General features: G+C 44.6%; 1 protein-coding gene across 1 annotated transcript in view; it reads right to left on the reverse strand.

The window, feature by feature from the left end:
* Window positions 1–741: 741 nt before the first annotated feature.
* Window positions 742–20,411, reverse strand: part of LOC120062744 (PDZ and LIM domain protein 2-like) — a 68,864-nt gene continuing 49,194 nt past the window's right edge. The window contains exons 7-10 of the mRNA XM_039012808.1: window positions 9,282–9,400; window positions 2,980–3,128; window positions 2,197–2,311; window positions 742–1,927 (exon numbers count right to left, since the gene is read on the reverse strand). Of these exons, the coding sequence (XP_038868736.1) occupies window positions 1,729–1,927; window positions 2,197–2,311; window positions 2,980–3,128; window positions 9,282–9,400 (582 nt within the window). The 3' untranslated portion in view covers window positions 742–1,728. The remainder of the gene's footprint in view (window positions 1,928–2,196; window positions 2,312–2,979; window positions 3,129–9,281; window positions 9,401–20,411) is intronic.

The raw sequence follows: 20,411 nt of genomic DNA on the forward strand, positions 1-20,411 counted from the left end.
GGGGTGTCTTGCTAATTGCCTATAATTTCCACCTTTTGTCTATTCCATTTGCACAACAGCATGTGAAATTTATTGTCAATCAGTGTTGCTTCCTAAGTGGACAGTTTGATTTCACAGAAGTGTGATTGACTTGGAGTTACATTGTGTTGTTTAAGTGTTCCCTTTATTTTTTTGAGCAGTGTATATATATATATACACACACACACACAAACACCAAACATTAGGACACCTTCCTAATATTGAGTTGCAGCCCCACCCACCCACGTTTACTCAGAACAGCCTCAATTTATCGGGGCATGGACTCTACAAAGGTGTGAAAAGCATCCCATAGGGATGCTGGGACATGTTGACTCATACACTTTTCACACGGGAAACTGAGCATGAAAAACCTAGCAGTGTTGCAGTTCTTGACACACACAAATCGGTGTGCCTGGCCCCTACTACCATGCCCCGTTCAAAGGCACTTACATCTTTTGTATTTCCCATTCATCCTCTGAATGGCACACACACACGGTCTCAACTGTCAAGGCTTCAAAATCCTTCTTTAACCAGTTTCCTCCCCTTCATCTGATTGAAGTGGATTTAACAAGTGACATCAATAAGGGATCATAGCTTTCACCTGGATTCAACAGGTAAGTCTATGCCATGGAAAGAGCAAGTGTTCTTAATGTTTGTATACTCAGTGTATGCATATATATATACATTTATATAAAAAAAAAGAGCAACCGTAATTTGATGTGTTTTTATTAACTGTGACATGAAAATAACATTCTAGTGTTGCTCTCTGGGTGCTGCTGTGAAGAAACAGAATATACAGTAATCGCATCAGCAAACCTCTTCACACTGAAAAAGATATACAAGTCATGCAACCCTGTGCCCACGCATGCCATCAGACGTCCTATAATATGATACTGTATATTGTTCTATCAAATAAACATTTACAAACATTATTATATATCACATGTATCTTTATATTCCCTTATCCAACAAAAAGCAATAAGAAAGCAAGTAATTATTTTATCATTCCAACTAAATTGCAAAAGGAAAACAAACAGGCTTCTGGCTGGAAAGATGAATCCACTAAAACCTTTCAATAGTGAAACCAGTAGCAGGGGAAATGGCAGCAATTCAGGCACTTATTAAACCATCACTTCAAAAGGAATTATCAGAACTCTTGCTCAAGTTGAAACACACACACAACTACAGTACAAACTTTGATGTAGATGAAATTTCCCCCTTTGTAGTTTGTCTTTTGTTTTTCAGACACCATGTAATTCAAATGAAGAGTTGGTTTCCATTCTTCTGAATGGGTCAGCAGGAGATTCAATGGGATTTAAAGGATTAAACGTTACGCTCCATCATTGATCTGATCCATACACCAGCAGGAAACCAGTCCTGTTGTGTAATAGGTTGGTGTAAATGTGTCAGGCGTAACCTACTAAGTGGTCTGAATAAGATACAGCTGTACATTAGAGCTAACAATAAACCTAAATCAGAAGGGCCTGGGAAAAGAATGTTCCATCCAAACCTCATCCAATTACAGGAAAAGTAAGTAACTGAATGCTATAACTGCAGAGTATAGTTAAATGCTATAGAAATGCCGCAACATCTGAAGTGTTGGCCCTCCCACTCCTGTTCCCTAGCCCATGGTCTATAACTGTGAGTCAGTAGAGGTGGGGTGCCAGCCCTCAGAGGTCCAGGGGAGGGGAAGCTGGGTGTCGCGGAGCCTCAGTGGCGGGGCGAGATGGTGGCACGTGGGGCAGTGCCCAGGCCCTGGTAATTCTCGTGGGCATGCTTCTCACAGAACATCTCCTCTCCCACCCAGAAGTGACCTCGCATCTTCAGGTTGAGACCGCACTCTGGTGTAGAACAGGTGTAGCACTCTGGGTGGCGGAAGCGGTCGTCCATGATGCGCACCGCCTGTGTACTGCAGACAGATGGACACAGTCATAAACACAAACATTGTTTCTGAATCTTTTAATCTTTCTACATTATGTACACAAACACTGCGTGAAGGCTCATTAATTCAGCTCCTCTGTGTTTATGAGGAACATCCTGCACCTTAAGGCAAGTTATCATTGTCAGAGCTTGTATTCGTCAGCTGCTTATTCATCTGTTATGCAATGACACGTCAAGTTACTCCTGTGGACAGAGAGAACATGTCACAACAGGTGACGTGTCATTATGGACTCTTACACAATGCTGGTGCCACACTTCTCACAGGTGTGGTACTTGGGGACTCCACCCCTGGGAGATGTGGGTTTTGGGGGGGTGGGTTTGGGGGAGAGCCCTGGGAACCGCACAGCTGCCTCTGCATAAAACAACAAAGTAGAGCACAGTCAGTCAGTGCAAATAGCAGATGGATTCACACACACACACACACGCAAGCAGCAGGGAATCAAGGCAGAGTTATGCCTCTGTCAGCCTGGTTATCACAACACTTTTTCATCTTTACTGCCTTGTGTCAGGTCTGTCCATCCAGTAGGAGACACTGCTTGTCTGAACACCACTAGTTTATGACCCGGTGTGAACAGTGTCCACGCGCTGGTCGTTATCGCTTCATAAAACTCTTATTACCAGCTCCGCTTGTTTTCTTTGCCAGTCCTCTAAGCAAAGTAAAAACACTCACACTGCTCTCCATCGAAAACAATGCTCTAAGTCAACTCTGGCCCAGGTTATGGCCAGATGCATCTATCGATATCAAATAACTGTCTTAGTAGCCAGACAGAATAAAAGTTTGATGAAACAATTCAGTAAATTGTGGCAAATTCTGTTGAATTTGCCATAATGACCTCTAGCCACCTCGGAGTTGACATCCAGTAGACCCATCAAATAGGTCTCAAACGGGACGGAGAAGAAAGCAAAACACAAAACACTTATGGCTCCAGTCCGTCCCACACAGCTGTTTATTACAACAGAAATGCAGCCTGACACAGAGACCAAGTGATGACGAGTGCGTTTATGGGAAGCTCTGCTCACCCTTCTCATCGGCCTCCAGAACCTCCTGCAGCATGCGGAAGGTGTTGGACTGTCGAGGGGCCGTGCGAGTCTCCTTGTTCTCCTGGATCATCTTGTAGACCTCTGAATCCCGGTCAAATCTCTGCATGGTAGAGTCAGAGCTGGAACTGCTGTGGGAGAGAAAGAGAGGGGATGTAGCCATTACCTATTACGTAACCACTCCAATAGACTATTCAGCCAATCCATATCTATGTACGTTCCATGTACAATCTGTCACATCTATGTAGCTACATATGTACATTCTGTGTACAGTCGATGGTGTAATCATGTCCTTATATGTTTAAGGTATATTGTGGAGGATGCATGTGTGGTTGGTTTGAGATAATCCAGAGGGTCGTTCCATGTCATTTCAGCAAGCTATGATGCCATCGTTAGCATCTGGTAATACCAGGATGTAGGATGGGACATACACCTAACAACTTCAATGACTAATTTCTCTGAACAGGGGGGGAAAACATAGCCAAATTCACTGGGAATACATTACATACATAGGATGAAGAAACGATACTCCGAGCAGCTGCTGCATACAACCTGGCAGACAGAGAACTGATACTATATACTTGTTGTTGGGGTGGGATTGGTGTAGGGGGTGTGTGAGTGGGATTGGTGTGGGGGGTTCGTGGGTGGGATTGGTGTGGGGGGTTCGTGGGTGGCTTTTGACCACTCCCTTGGACTCCTCATGTCTAACTCATTGTTAGAAATAAAGTTTGGTCCAAATCATATGTTAGGTACTATATTTACTGAATATGATATGAATCCTATTATTACAAATAGCACATTTGGATGCACTCAATTAGCTTAACTTCCAAAAATAATGTTGCAGGAATGCTAATGTTATTTGTTTCTAAAATAAAAGATTTCAGAACAATCTGAGCTGGTGGGTGTCGAAATCCTCGTGTTTGAGTTGGAACAACCCCAGAGGAAATGAAGACAGTGGCAGCAGTCAGCTTTGTGACTGACCTTGAAGCCCAAAGTCTACATTGCATACTGCAGGCAAGTCGCCAAACCAGCCTCTAATCTCAGCCTATACACTCATAACAGAGCTGTATCACCTTCCTATCTGCTTACAGCACGACCTGCTGAAGACATAATAATTTAGAAGACGCCATGTTATCAACTAGCTAGCATACATTATTGGTGTAGTGTTTGGGTATTGAGGTGAGGGCATTCCAGCGAATGGCTGCCTTTAGAAAGCCAATGTTATTTCTAGTAAAGTAGCACTGTGGCTAAACCTTCCCTGATACCCACCACCACAGCAGCCATGATTGGCCAAATAAAAGTGGGGAATCCTGCTGTTTGACTGCAGGCATTTCTGGATGAAAAAAAAAATATTTCTATCATGTACCACTATCCATCCCTCTCACACCATCACTATATTTATGACCCACTAGAGCCAAATGGGGACCTTTTAGATTTGAAGCAAGAGAACAATTCATGGTGTGGCTACTTTCGACCAATAGGAGTGCTTGTGGTGGGAAATAGTCTACAGAGAGTTGACACCTCAGGGTAGTTTCTCTGATGCCTAGCTAATTAGCGGATTAGCAGCAGCACAGTAGCACTGCACTTACAGGTTTATGAGCAGCACATTCTTAGCCACTGGGGTGGTGGAACGGAAAAGTGGTTCACTTTATTATTCATTCCATAGTAACTGTGTGTGGTTGCCATTGTTATCTTTGTCGCTGCCTGTCAACTGAGAAAAAAATAATAAATGGACCGAAAGATGACAGTCAAATGTACACATGGACACACACACACACCCACACAATGCTCTAGTAAACATTGTTTGCCTGGAGGGAGCCTTTCAGTCAGTCAGGTTGTGTGAAAAGTGAAAACCGGTCAGACAGACCTTCAAGTCCCTAGGTGCGGTGTGTTGCCATTCACCTGCAGCCAATTGAGCAGAACATCCCTGCTAAGATGTCAGTAGATGTCAACCAACTCACATCAGCTGGATCTAGCGCTCTGTTATCATATGCCAGGTTACGGTGTATCTGCCAAAATATTGACCATATAACTTTCTCCTATGCTGGTCAAATCTATGAAAATACCATGGAAAATAATGATCATTCACATGGCTAAGCCTGATTGGGTCACTATCAAAATTTAGAGATTATTTCATAGCATTTAATGTACGTGTGTGGACTGGAGTTTTGTGCCTGCCTTTCATCAGCATTTGGAACTTAGTTCCCAGTGATGTAACATGGCTGAAACAGGAGAAGACAAAACAATGAGACAATAAATCTCCAAGTGAACCCAATGCTCAGACCCTTTACATCACAGAACATGGTTCAAATTGAAAACAGACTCCCAAAACACACCCTCCAAGGCCAACTCATGCTACACTCCACCCTGCTCAAACCATTTCCCTTATTATTGACATTACATCTTCAAACCAATGGAAATACTGGGTCAAATGTACTAAGAGCACAAATGCATAGCACGCCAGAACAGCGAATGGCAAAATACAATATAGAGGGAGATCAGTTACATAAATAGCCATAACTTGAGGAAAGTGGAAACATGCCTAATCTATATCATAATGTATGCATACTCATACTTCTGAAAATAATATTGTCAGCTAGCTTTCATGTAGTACTGCAAGTTTTCACAACAGTTTGAATGTATTTAAGAAACCACTCTAGAAATGGGTTCATGGAAAAAGCCACCTTTTCATGTTTCCACAGCCACAGAGAAATCCTGATTACAGGTCGGTAAAGAATCCTCAGTCAAAACAGATGCTGTCAGCTCCAACAGCATTCTCCAATGTGAGAACAATAAGAGTGATGGTGTTGTTTACATTGCTTCCTATCATTTAAAAAAGCATACTAAATCAAAGCCAGTGTTCCCTAAACTCATGACCAAATACAATAAAAGTCAGACAACTTACCTCAGAAACAATGAGGGAACAAAGAGAGGAGAATTCCTTTACAACTAGCTAATCTTTGCTTTCGGATAAACAGTTGTTCCTGGCTGCACGCCTATCCTAAGCTGTGGTAACCCAGCAAGCAAAGGCACACACCTTTATCTACACCAGACCAGACACAGGAGAAGAGCGAGTTTCAGACTAAAAGCTGTGCCTTTTGACTGCCACTCATTGGACTGGAGAGAAAAGAGTAGTCTCAAGGGGTGTCTCTAAGCCTGTGATTGGCTGAGTGGGAGGGGGGAGAGGCTTGGTGTGTAGGCTGGGGACTACAGAGTGGGGGGACAATTAGGGGAAGAAGTGAAATAAGACATTTTGGGGGATAATACTAAGAGCTGGGTCTGATGCTTAAATCAGTTTTACCCAATTTTTACCAGCTTGTCACATGTGCAACCCGGGAAAAAAAAAATCCTTGACCACCTTTACTCCACACACAGATATGTATACAAAGCTCTCCCCCGCCCTCCATTTGGCAAATCTGACCATTATATCCTTCTGATTCCTGCTTACAAGCAAAAACTAAAGCAGGAAGTACCAGTGACTCGCTCAATACGGAAGTGGTCAGATGACGCCGATGCTACACTACAGGACTGTTTTGCTAGCACAGACTGGAATATGTTCTGGGATTCATCCAATGGCATTAAGGAATACACCACCTCAGTCATCGGCTTCATCAATAAGTGCGTCGATGACGTCGTCCCCAGTGACTGTACGTACATATCCCAACCAGAAGCCATGGATTACAGGCAACATCCGCATCGAGCTAAAGGCTAGAGCTGCCGCCTTCAAGGAGCCGGAGACTAATCCGGACGCTTATAAGAAATCCCACTATTCCCTCAGGCGAACCATCAAACAAGCAAAGCGTCAATACAGGATTAAGATTGAATCCTACTATACCGGCTCTGACGTTCGTCGGATGTGGTAGGGCTTGAAAACTATTACTGACTACAAAGGGAAACCCAGACGCGAGCTTGCCAGTGACGCAAGCCTACCAGATGAGCTAAATGCCTTTTATGCTCGCTTCGAGGCAAGCAAAACTGAAGCATGCACGAGAGCACCAGCTGTTCTGGATGACTGTGATAACGCTCTTGGTTACCGTTGTGAACAAAACCTTTAAACAGGTTAACGTTCACAAAGCCGCTGGGCCAGACGGATTACCAGGACTTGTACTCAAAGCATGTGCGGACCAACTGTCAAATGTCTTCAGACATTTTTCTCCCTGGCCGAGTCTGTAATACCTACATGTTTCAAGCAGACCACCATAGTCCCTGTGCCCAAGGAAGCGAAGGTAACCTGCCTAAATGATTACCGACCCGTGGCACTCACGTCGGTAGCCATGAAATGCTTTGAAAGGCTGGTCATGGCTCACATCAACAACATCCTGCCGCACACCCTAGACCCACTCCAATTCGCATACCGCCCCAAAAGATCCACAGATGACGCAATCTCAAATCGCATTCCACACTGCCCTTTCTCACCTGGACAAAAGGAACACCTATGTGAGAATGCTGTTCATTGACTACAGCTCAGCGTTCAACACCATAGTGCCCATGAAGCTCATCACCAAGCGAAAGACTCTGGGACTAAACACCTTCCTCTGCAACTGGATCCTAGACTTCCTGACGGGCTGCCCCCAGGTGGTAAGAGTAGGCAACAACACATCTGCCACGCTGATCCTTAACACTGGGGCTCCTCAGGGGTGTGTACATAGTCCCCTCCTGTACTCCCTGTTCACCCACGACTGCGTGGCCAAACACGACTCCAACACCATCATTAAGTTTGCTGACAACAACAGTGCTAGGCCTGATCACGACAACGATGAGACGGCCTATAGGGAGGAGTTCAGAGAACTGGCAGTGTGGTGCCAAGACAACAACCTCTCCCTCAATGTGAGCAAGACAAAAAGGAGCTGATCGTGGAATACAGGAAAAGGCGGGCCGAACAGGCCCCCATTAACATCGAGGGGACTGTAGTGGAGCGGGTCGAGAGTTTCAAGTTCCTTGGTGTCCACATCACCAACGAACTATCATGGTCCAAACATACCATGACAGTCGTGAAGAGGGCACAACAAAACCTTTTCCCCCTCAGGAGACTGAAAAGATTTGGCATGGGTCCCCAGATCCTCAAAAGGTTCTACAGCTGCACCATCGAGAGCATCCTGACCGGTTGCATCACTGCCTGGTATGGCAACTGCTCAACATCTGACCGTAAGGCGCTACAGAGGGTAGTGCGAACGGCCCAGTACATCACTGGGGCCAAGCTCCCTGCCATCCATGACCTATATAATAGGCGGTGTCAGAGGAAAGCCCATAAAATTGTCAGAGACTCCAACCACACAAAGTTAGACGGTTTTCTCTACTACAGCACGGCAAGCGGTACCGGAGTGCCAAGTCTAGGACCAAAAGGCTCCTCAACAGCTTTTACCCCCAAGCCATAAGACTGCTGAACAATTCATAAAATCGCCACCGAACAATTTACATTGACAACCCCCCCCCCCTTTTGTACACTGCTGCAACTCACTGTTTGTTTGTTACCTATGCATAGTCACTTCACCCCCACCTACATGTACAGATTACCTCAACTAACCTGTACCCCCGCACACTGACTCGGTACCGGTGCCCCCTGTATATAGCCTTGTTATTGTGTTACTTTTTATTTTAGTCTACTTGGTAAATATATTCTTCTTCTTGAACTGCACTGTTGGTTAAGGGCTTGTAAGTAAGCATTTCACGGTAAAGTCTACACTTGTTGTATTCGGCGCATGTGACAAATAAAGTTGGATTTGATTGATATCCTGACACATTATTACAGGGCCAGCCGGAGTAGCCAGAGGAAATAAGCCAAATTAAACCCAGCAGAATAGAAAGGTTCCTAAAGAACTGCACACAGACACGCTCCAACCTCTCCAGGAGTAAGGAACACTGAGTATGGCTAAAACAGATGACCTGAGAGGTTGTTAGGAAAAGTTGAACCGGTTTGAAGAATCTCTACTTTCCTCTAGCTGGTCTTCTTCACCGTTGAGTAAATAGCACTGTGAGAATAATGACTCTCAGCTTAAGGTACAATCTAAACGTGAATTTGATAAAGTCAGTGTTATTTCACAGTTGAATCCTCCAACACACATTGAAAAAGTCCGACTTGTAGTGCCAAGAGAGCATTTGCTGCAAATATCAGCCACATCTTTTGTGGTTAGCTACGTGCAGTCTTTTACATGTTCCACTGAATTGCTAAAGGAGTTTGATTTACCCTTAGCCGTAATTATTTCTAGTTCGACAGAGTTGTTAAATGTGTAGTGTACACCATGGTAGATCTCTAGAGGAGCTGATGGGTGAGAGACTGTTCTTACCTGCGCCTGGGGGAGACAGACAGCTCGCAGTCGACAGGGCTGTGGGGCGAGTAGCATCCTGGAGGGGTGGGCGTTCGACTGGACACAGAGTTACTCCTGAAGTCTGAAGAGGAGAACTCCTGGGGAGACAGAGCGAGATTAACAGGACGTCAGACTGGTCCGATGTGCATGGAGCATCTTCTGTTCAGCCAAACCACCTGTAGATGCTGAAACCCAGACATATACTTCATAGAGTAGAATGAGTTTACAGAGTTGAGCAATCTGATGAGAACATGAGAAAGAACCATGTGATGGAATATCGCCATAAAGCAGTCAGACAAAAAAAAAGAGCTATGTTCATTTGAATGCCAGGAATTGTATTAATGTTTGCGTCATCAAGGGTGGATTGGCATTGAAGAGAATGTTCTAAGCTGAGAAAGCACCAGCATAACTCGAGAGAGAGAAAAGGAGCTGGACACATGAATAGGGCCAGTCAAGGTCACAGACGGAGGGCTCTATGTGAACAGGTGACAGAAACTACCTGTTCAGGTGGGCTCCCTTAGAGCATTCAGATAGAAATGTCTTGTGTGGAACAGATGTGATTGTCAGTCAAATCAACATTTATTGATTGCGTACCCAGATTAGCAGATGTTATCGCAGTATTACATTACATTATTACAATCACATTATCCAAAAAGTAAAAAGAAAGAAATATCAGAATGAGCAGTGTCAGAGTCCGGAATATACAGTGCCCTCTAATTATTGGGACAGTAAAGCATTTTTTCTTCATTTGGCTCTACCCTTCAAAAATGTGGATTTGAAATCAAACAATGACTATGACGTTAAAGTGCAGGCTGTCAGCTTTAATTGGATGGTATTTTCATCCATATCGAGTGAAACATACAGTAGTCCCCCACATTTTAGACGAGCAAAAGTATTGGGACAAATTCACTTATGTGTATTAAAGTAGTCAAAAGTTGAGTATTTGGTCCCATATTCACAGCACACAATGATTACGTCAAGCTTGTGACTCTATAAACTTGTTGGATGCATTTACTGTTTGTTTTGGTTGTGTTTCAGATGATTTTCTGCCCAATAGAAATGAATGGTAAATCATGTGTTATTTTGGAGTCACTTTAAACCGAAAACATTTCTACATGAATGTTGATGCTACCATGATTAAAAATAATCCTGAATGAATCGTGAATAATGATGAGTGAGAAAGTTAAACACGCATGTACCATACCCTCCCAAAAATGTTAACCTCCCCTGTTATTTAAATGGTGAGAGGTTAGCATGTCTTGGGGGTATGATATGTGTCTAACTTTCTCACTCGTTATTCCCGATTCATTCAGGATTATCCGTAATCAAGGTAGCATCCACAATGTAGAAGTGTTTAACACAAATTATATTCTTATTTACAATAAAAGTGACTCCAAAATGACAATACATTATTTACAAAATAATCTGAAACAACCAAAACAAAGAGCAAATGCATCCAACAAATTTGTAGTCAAAGCTCGATTTCTAAATGGTTCACCCGATATGGATGAAAATACCCTCAAATTAAATCTGTTAGTCTGCACTTTAACCCCATAGTCAATTTCGGACTTCAAATCCAAACTTGGAGTATCGAGCCAAAAGAAGATAAAAAAATGCTTCAATCCTAATAATTACAGAGGGCACTGTATATATAATGGTGTGTAAAGAAAAGGTGTACAGCAATAGTTAAAGGAAGGATTAGCCATGACTAGAATACAGTATATACATAAGTGGGTAAAACAGTATGTAATCTTAGTTAAAGTTACCAGTGTTTAATGACTATGTACAGTGCATCCGGGAAAGTATTCAGACCCCTTGACTTTCCACTTTGTTACGTTACAGCCTTATTCTAAAATTGATTAAATCGTCCCCCCCCCACCCTCAATCTACACACAATACCCCAATACCCCATGAGATGCAAAAACAGGTTTCTAGAAATGTTTGCAGAAATACGTTATTTACATAAGTATTCAGACCCTTTGCTACAAGACTCGAAATTGAGCTCAGGTGCATCCTGTTTCCATTGATCACAATTGAGATGTTTCTACAACTGGACTGGAGTCCACCTGTGGTACATTCAATTGATTGGACATGATTTGGAAAGGCACACACCTGTCTGTAAAAGGTCCCACAGTTGAAAGTGCATGTCAGAGCAAAAACCAAGCCGTGAGGTCGAAGGAACTGTCCGTAGAGCTTAGACAGGATTGTGTCGAGGCACAGATCTGGGGAAGGGTAGCAAAAAAATTCTGCAGCATTGAAGGAACCCAAGAACATAGTGGCCTCCATCATTCTTAAATGGAAGAAGTATGGAACCACCAAGGCTTCCTATAGCTGGCCGCCCGGCCAAACTGAGCAATCAGGGGAAAAGTGCGTTGGTCAGGGAGGTGACAAAGAACCCAATGGTCACTGACAGAGCTCCAGAGGTCCTCTGTGGAGATGGGAGAAACTTCCAGAAGGACAACCATCTCTGCAGCACTCCACCAAATCAGGCCTTTATGGTAGAGTGGTCGGATGGAAGCCAATCCTCAATAAAAAAGGCACATGACAGCCCACTTGGAGTTTGACAAAAGACACGTAAAAGGACTCTCAGCCCATGAAACCAAGATGGAACTATTTGGCCTGAATGCCAAGCGTCACATCTAGAGGAAACCGGGCACCATCCCTACGGTGAAGCATGGTGGTGGCAGCATCATCCTGTGGGGATGTTTTTCAGCGGCAGGGACTGGGAGACTAGTCGGGAAAGATGAACAGAGCAAAGTACAGAGAGCTCCTTGATGAAGTCCTGAGTGCTCTGGAGCAGGTTCCCACACTGGGGCGAAGGTTCACCTATTAACAGGACAATGACCCTAAGCACACAGCCAAGATGACGCAGGAGTGGCTTCGGGACAAGTCTCTAAATGTCCATAAGTGGCCCAGCCAGAGCCCGGACTTGAACCCAATCGAACATCTCGAGAGACCTGAAAATAAGCTGTGCAGCGACGCTCCCCGTCCAACCTAACAGAGCTTGAGAGGATCTGTAGAGAAGAATGAGAGAAACTCCCAAAATACAGGTGTGCCAAGCTTGTAGACTCAGGCTGTGATCGCTGCCAAAGGTGCTTCAAAAAAGTACTGAGTCTGAATACTTGTGTAAATGTGATAGTTTTAATTTTTTCTAAAAAACGTTTTTTTACTTTGCCATTATGGGGTATTGTGTGTAGATTGATAAGGGGGAAAAACTATTTAATCCATTTTAGAATAAGGCTGTAACGTAACAAAATGTGGAAAAAGTAAAGGGATCTAAATACTTTCCGATTGCACTGTAGATAGGGCAGCAGTCTCTAAGATGCAGAGTAGAGTATCGGGGGGGTAGCTGGCTAGTGACGGTGTCTATGGTTCAAGGCAGGGTATTGGGTGGAGGCCAGCTAGTGGTGAATGTTTAACAGTCTGATGGCCTGGAGATAAACACTATCGGTCTCTCGGTCCCAGCTTTGTTGCACCTGTACAGTCTCCACCTCCTAGATGGCAACAGGGTGAACAGGCTGTGGCTTGGGTGGCTGAGGTCCTTGATGATCTTCTTGGCCTTGTGACACCGGGAGCTGTAGATGTCTTGGAGGGCAGGCAGTGTGACCCCAGTGAAGCCCTGTGGTTGCGGACGGTGCAATTGCCGTACCAGGTGGTGCTACAGCCCGACAGGATGCTCTCAATGGTGCAGCTATAGAAGTTCATGGTCTTAGAGGCCAAGACAAATTTCTTCAGCCTCTTGAGGTTGAAGAGGCGCTGTTGCCGTCGTCAAGGACCTTGAAGCTTTAGTTGTAGAACTGGGATTTATGTTAGCTCTATTCATTTTGTTCTACAGTATCTGTAATGTTTCACCCTACTGAAAAAAATCCCAGATGTTGCGAATAAAAACACACCTATAAGCCTTCACTTCCTAAATATGTAGAGTTAAGACCGTACAAACTCAAACATCTCCAAACAGCAGGAGCTTGTTTTTCCCCTCCACTATAATTCTGGTGCCCATAGCAAAGGCTTATCCCAGTCATCACGACTAGTGCTAATACATGCTCTGATTTGTCATGGTTTTGCTCCTGCTCCTCCCATACTGCAGGTTTCAATGGAGTGATCATGAGACACACCCAGCATTCCTGTCCTCTTACTAACTTGTCCCTCCTAATCAATCTCACATTTATCTCCCAGCCCTAACTTCATGTGTAGGCTGCCTGCGTCAACCTTGTTAGCTCTTGATTGCTATTTATATCTCAGCTGGGACTCAGCCCCCAGGCCTGATGACAGAGATGCTGTTTGCATGGTAACAGATGTTTGGCTTTGGCTCCCTTGTTCGTTTGAAGAGAATGGGAGAGCCAACATATACTTCCATCATGGACCCCAGATGTCCGACAGTTCACACAATTAGGCATGGCAGTTATGAACCATTATATTCTGACGGGAAAGAGAAAATGCCAAACTTCATTTACCTGGGTGCCAATGGTTTACTGACAATGCTTCCTACTTGAATTATCTAACTGCTCACATGAGGAGCTACTGCTTCTATTTGACCACAAGATGGAGCTAGAGTAACATCATTGGTGACAGCCAAGCAGTAGAGCCCTAGAGATCCTGAAACCATAGGACTGATTGGATATATACACTGAGTGTAAAAAACAACATTAGGAACACCTGCTTTTTCCATAACAGACTGGCCATGTGAAAGCTATGCTCTGTTATTGATGTCACTTGTTAAATCCACTTCAAAATCAGTGTAGATGAAGGGGAGGAGACAGGTTAAAGAAGGATTTTTAAGTCTTGAGACAATTGATAGATGGATTGTGTATGTGTGCCATTCAGAGAGTGAATGGGCAAGACAAAATATTTAAGTGCCTTTGAACAGGGTATGGTAGTAGGGGCCAGGCGCACTGGTTTGAGTGTCAAGAACTGCAACGCTGCTGGGTTTCACTCAACAGTTTCCTGTGTGTATCAAAAATGGTCCACTACCCAACGGACATCCAGCCAACTTTTTACATTTACATTTAAGTCATTTAGCAGACGCTCTTATCCAGAGCGACTTACAAATTGGAAAGTTCATACATATTCATCCTGGTCCCCCCGTGGGAATTGAACCCTGGTCCCCCCGTGGGAATTGAACCCACAACCCTGGCGTTGCAAGCGCCATGCTCTACCAACTGAGCCACACGGGACCACTTGACACAACCATGGGAAGCACTGGTGTCAACATGGGCCAGCATCCCTTTAGAATGCTTGACATCTTGTAGAGTCCATGCCCAGACGAATTGAGGCTATTCTGAAGCCAAAAAGGAGTGCAACTCAATATTAGGAAGGTATTCCTTATGTTTTGTACACTCAGTGTGTGTGCATGCATGCATGCATGCGTTTGTGCGTGTGTTTGGTATGCACACGTGTGCAAGTTTAAGGGTTTCCTGTGTGGTGTCGGTGTGTGTTCGTAGTGAATTTGACTCCAGGGACATGGGGCACGCAGAACACAGGGCACACCTGGTCCACTTCTGAGCAACTCATAACTCAGCCCAGACACTTTTACTGTCAGGAATCCCAACAAACTAATATATTTTATTATAGAGCTATGCACTATGACCACCTGAGATCCTATTCTAAGCGGCTTTCAGACACACGCAACAAAATATTTATTTTCTATGGGGTATTTAGCTAAAAAGAGTGAAATGAAGGTTGAAAAGCATAAGCTACAAAAAAAGAGATCAGTTTAGATCGGCAGCTGAATGAAGAATAAAGAGGAGATACTTCAACAGACTGAAGTCATTACAAAACACACTGCTGATGTTATTGTGGTTCAATGACTACTGTATTGTATACAGTTGGAATGAACAGCAGGTATGAATAAGATGGCTTACAGACTTTCCTAACCAGTATTATCATCTGTAGCTTTATGATGAGACTCCCTGTCCAGATTTGTCATCAGCTGGCATCAATGCCCTCAGAAGCCCATCCAAGAAAAAGCTGCGTCTCCACCCCACTCCAAACCACCCCACCTCCCAGCCCAGAACAGGCCTGGGGCTGACTGAGGCATGGGCACTGGTGGAGCCAGGAACTGTCTCCATAACCAACAGCACCCGCTTCCAATTCAGCAGCTCTTTGAACAATGGCTCTGCTCTCAAACGGTCCAGCATTTCCTTTTCCAGGGCTTGGGTAGATCACTGCTCAATGCCAGGAAGCTTTTACCGGGAACGATCAGTGAGCACTGAAACAGGGCCCAGATATTGTTAGGTTTTCACTCCCTCCATATCATCTTTGAATAAGTGCAGAAACCCTCTCCCTTCTCCTGCTATTAGCTACAGAAGTCAAAATGTCAGTCTTGTGACGAACATTTCCTATGGAAATACTTTCTAATGGCTACATGTCATCTTAGGCCAATCTGTAGTTGTACTTTTGATAAATCTTGCTAATGAAGTAGTAAGAGTCCAAATCAAAGATGGTTGCATCTTTCAGAACATAGTTATTCTCTCTGAGAGTCAATGAAGTCTGTCAGCATCAGTAAACAACTGAAGGCATGTTTCAGTTTTAGCCAGCCCAGTGATTGAGTGCTTTAATCACAGCTGTGATCAATGAGGCCAGAGGGGAATGAAGGAATTATGAAAAAAAGTTCAACAAAAGCAACAAACAGACAGCTGTGATTAAGTTGACCTTAGATGGGCTCAGCAGCTTGGTCTGGAGAAGCAGTGGAGTTTGGGCATCAACAACACTTTTCTATTATCCTCTGTGCTCCTGACCTTTTACAAAAGCAGCCATGGCATCTCGAATGGCAGCAATGCCCCCTGTGGATGCCCCAGGGGAGGCCACTCACTGGCAGAGGGGCACCGCCAGCCGGGCACAATGGCTGTGTCTTGGAGAAGGTGAATGGTGTTGTGAATGTCGAGAGGGAGGGGAACATAGAATCAACAGGCAATTAGTATTGGTTTCTCTGACTGGCTGGTTGACTGGCAGGCAGGGGAGGAAGCTCTTAACGAGCCCTGGATCACCAGAGACCACCGCTGTCTGCCTGTTGCACAAAGCCTGAGGTGAGCACAGGACAAATAACACTTCAAAGCCAACTCTGAAGTTAAAGGCCCAGTGCAGTCAACAATGTGATTTTCCTGTGTTTTATATACATTTACACACCGAGGTTGGAATAATACTGTGAAATTGTTATTATAATAATGCCATTAAAGTGTAAGAGCAGTTTGAAATGTCAGCCTGTTTTGGTGGGAGTTTCGGCCTGCCTGGTGACATCCCCAGGTGGTAAATTAGTTAATAGAGCAATAACCTCTGCCAATAACAGCTAGTTTTCCATTTTCCCCTCCCCACTCAGACCACTTCTAGCAAAATTCTTGCGTCAGGCACTTCGTTACCCAGAAATTATTTGAGAGAAACACGGCTGCCTTAACATTTAATCCACATGCCACTCGCCTTGCTACTATTTTCTGTTTTGCCACCGAAATCTGCTGTCATACTTGATTAAGCAAATCAACTACTTAGAAAACATTTATTTTCCCAAATGCTCTCGGAGAAATGGCTTACCCAAGCTATACTGCATCTCAATTCCAGGGCATGGAAGGAGGATGGAGTGAGTGAAATCAAGCGTGAGAACAAACAAGAGGGAGCACAAAGGACAAAACACACCTCAGTCTAGGATTGGAGACACAAACAAACAGAAAATGGAGAAATGAAGCGGGGGCAGCTGTTTCAGACAGGGCCAATGGGAGACGCGGGGGCATTGGCATCTCTTTTACATTTTGGGAGCGGAGGATCTCTCCGTCTGGCTCCAGTCGCAGCCACTCTGCATCATCTTCATCATCATTACCACCCTGCAGCTTCAATTACAGGGCATGGGCCAGCAAACAGAGGCAGGCTGACGCACACATCACTTTATTTTGGGGACTGCTGTATGAAAATACTTTACATGAACATAAATATGGGACAATCATCCAGGGGATGGCAGGAGTCCTGGGAAGGAGCAGAGTGAGAGATATGTATCGTATTTCCTCTCCAGCAGTGTACATGCATGGAGGACTCTTGTAAAGACCTGAGATACTTTATCCTCAGTCACTGCTTCCCCTACTTCACCTTTACAGTGTTCAGAGTGGAACTACTGTAAATAAGATATATGATCATGCTAAGTATTTGAGAGAAATTAAGTTATTCCCAATGTTTACACACAACAACATACATTAAGGATCAAAGCTTCCTTAGTGATAATGGCAGAACCCGTGCTGACTGCTGGTGGATTGAACGTTTCAGAAGGATGTGGACTCTGGCTGTGCTCTGACACTGCAGGGTGTGAATTCCCATTAACACAGCCACCATAGGGCCTCCACTATGTCAAAACACACTGAACCCCCATACCAGCACTGCTACAGACGTTACACTGACAGAACACAACCACGCTGAACTCCCATAGAGCGGCCTCCATATACATTTCATACACAGTACGTTAAGAATTCATAAGCTACACATTCATAAATGCTACCCACAGATAAATATGGAATGGGCTATACATTAGTGTTCAATAACACAGCTTACAAGTGCCAGAGATCCCTACAGTAGATCTCTATTACGTCAGCACTAATTACAGGCCTGCCCGGAAGCCACCCCAACCAAAGCCGGGCTGGGCCCCGGCCCACAGACACAGCGACACTGCCACTTGTCAGGGCCACACAGCCTGGCAGACAGCTCTGAATAGGAACCAGATGGAGGAGATTAGGGGCCAAATGAACAGTCGAGACAATGAGATGTCTGAGAGCTGACTTCAGATCCACTTCATGTGCTGTTGCAGTATATCAGTTCTGACAGAACCCTTCTTAGTCACAATGAGAACATGTTTAAAGGGCTGCTGGACTTGAAAGCCTGACACCCACCTGAGTGAGGCACTGCAATCTTTTCAGCCAACAAACTGTCTGTGTGTGGTAGCTATAGTACTTTGCACGTTTGTTCTATTACCATCATCAAGGTAGTATCATTACACTCCGTGATGACAAGGGGCCTTTCAGATCATAAATCAGTCCTTATGGGGATGATTACTTTAATTTTGCCCCAAACTTTGTGGCTAGCTTCTCACACACAGAACTTGAGCTCCCTTCAAACTCCTGTGTCAAGGCAAAGCCTACTCATGTGATGGTGAGATCATAGGTGGTCTCATAGGGGGGGCAGTGCACCCACCCATCCAGCCAGCAGTCGGCCAACAGGCACAGATACAGTGAGACACCGATGCCAGGCCGAGAGAGAGTTTATTTATCCTTAGAGGGAGCTATGAGCAACACATTTTTCATCCCTATTAAATTCCCCACAAGTCTCCAACTGGAGCTGCATATCAAACTCATTAAACATCTGGAGTTCATTATGGTTTTGTTAAATCGCTGGACTTCACGATACATTCAATTTATTATTGGCAGAATCCACCCTTTCATTTACACTGCATAACAATGAGAGGCACCATGGAAGAAAAACAGCCAAGTTGCAAACCTAACAATTTAAGATTTGGGAATCGTGCTCATGTGTTAGGAGGTCGGTTGAATAATTATTCATTTATCTGGACACCTCGTCAGAGGTGATAATGTTATCTAAACTAAGCTAATCGTTAGTGACCCCTAATTAGAGAGCTCTCGCTCCCTCTCTCTCCCTCATTAATCCCATGGCTAGTATTTAACTGGGTGGACATTTACAGTCTATGACTGAGTGTAGCAGCTCTAGATTTGTACCAGCCTAACAATTATGCTCTACGACAAACAAATGGAGCCATGGCAACCACTATACAAAACTCAAGTTGATGTCCCGCATAAAAAATAACAACCTAGCATTGACTTTGCTGATAGCTACTTTGACGAAAAATGTACTTACTATGACTGAGATGTGGTTTTCCCACCTAGCTATCTTAAGATGATAAAACGTACAAAATGTAAAACTGGACAATATACGCTTACGTGTCAGTTTCTACTGGACCGAATATATGAAGGTGCAGTTACCCACACGATTACCTTGCCAACTAGTTACAGAATTGTTTTTCCACTTCAGGGAAAAGAAAAAACGGTGCTGATCAATCAGTGGGGATGAGGAGAGGCATGCTGTCTGCCGAGTTGCCACAATGGACACCAGCTTAATGTCCACGTGAAAAGGCCAGGCTCTGTCTTCTCACAGCCCTCACTCTGTGGAGAAGAGAAAACATCCCCCCCTTCCCCTCGCCTCCCTCCACCACCCCACACTGTCTAGAACATGCCCCTGTCAGAGAGCACACCCCAGGCCTGCCAAGCCAAACAGCAGCTCTGCTCATGTCAGACGACGTCTTCTCAATCTGTTTGGATATGATACGCTTTCTGAATATTATTTTCTCGGGCTAAAGAAAGCAGAGAGAGCAATTCCAAGTAATTTTTTTTTACTCTACTTGAACAACATCTAGTGATATTCCTACTGCTGCATGCCAAGCCTCCATCTCTGCTCCACAGCAACAACCACAGCGCTGCACTCCAACCCGCCACACCCCCCCAAAATAGACTGGGGTGAAACCAGCGGCTTATGTGCAGGCTGGCCTGCTGCGAGCCTGCCTGCCCATCAGGACGTACAGTATGGGTTGAATGGATATATTGAGGGATGGGTTGTCCTCCCCTGGATAAAGAGCTTAGTGATGCATGTCATTTGCCCAAGGTCATACTGCCTAGTGTGGTCAGTGTGGGGCCCATGGTGAGTGTCACAGTCAAGTTGTCCATCCTCCAGTATCATGGTTATTTATACAGTAACTGTCCCATCCCCTACACAGGATGAGGCAGCCCACCAAGGCTACCCTCAGGAACCTCAGAGTACAACTGGAAACCCAGACTGGTGATCCTGCCCCTAATGGCCCAATGACAAGCCATGCATTCTGAAAAAGCAGCTTGGTTTTGGCCCCACTCATCTCAACAGGGATCCTGTTGTGGTCACTTCCTGATGTTATAAACAGATGCAGTGCTTCCTTCTGATTCCTGGAGGTGGCCAGTCGCGGGGCCAGCTCATCTACAGCTCCAGGCTTGGCTCAGGGTATCATAGGAGGAATGTGGTACCAGATCCAAGTTTGCCCTCTTTAGTAGGCTGGCCTCTTCCTCTTGTCATGGTGGTGTGCCGGGACAGCAGATAGGC

The sequence above is a fragment of the Salvelinus namaycush genome, chromosome 18 (assembly GCF_016432855.1).
Source record: "Salvelinus namaycush isolate Seneca chromosome 18, SaNama_1.0, whole genome shotgun sequence".
Taxonomy (NCBI): domain Eukaryota; kingdom Metazoa; phylum Chordata; class Actinopteri; order Salmoniformes; family Salmonidae; genus Salvelinus; species Salvelinus namaycush.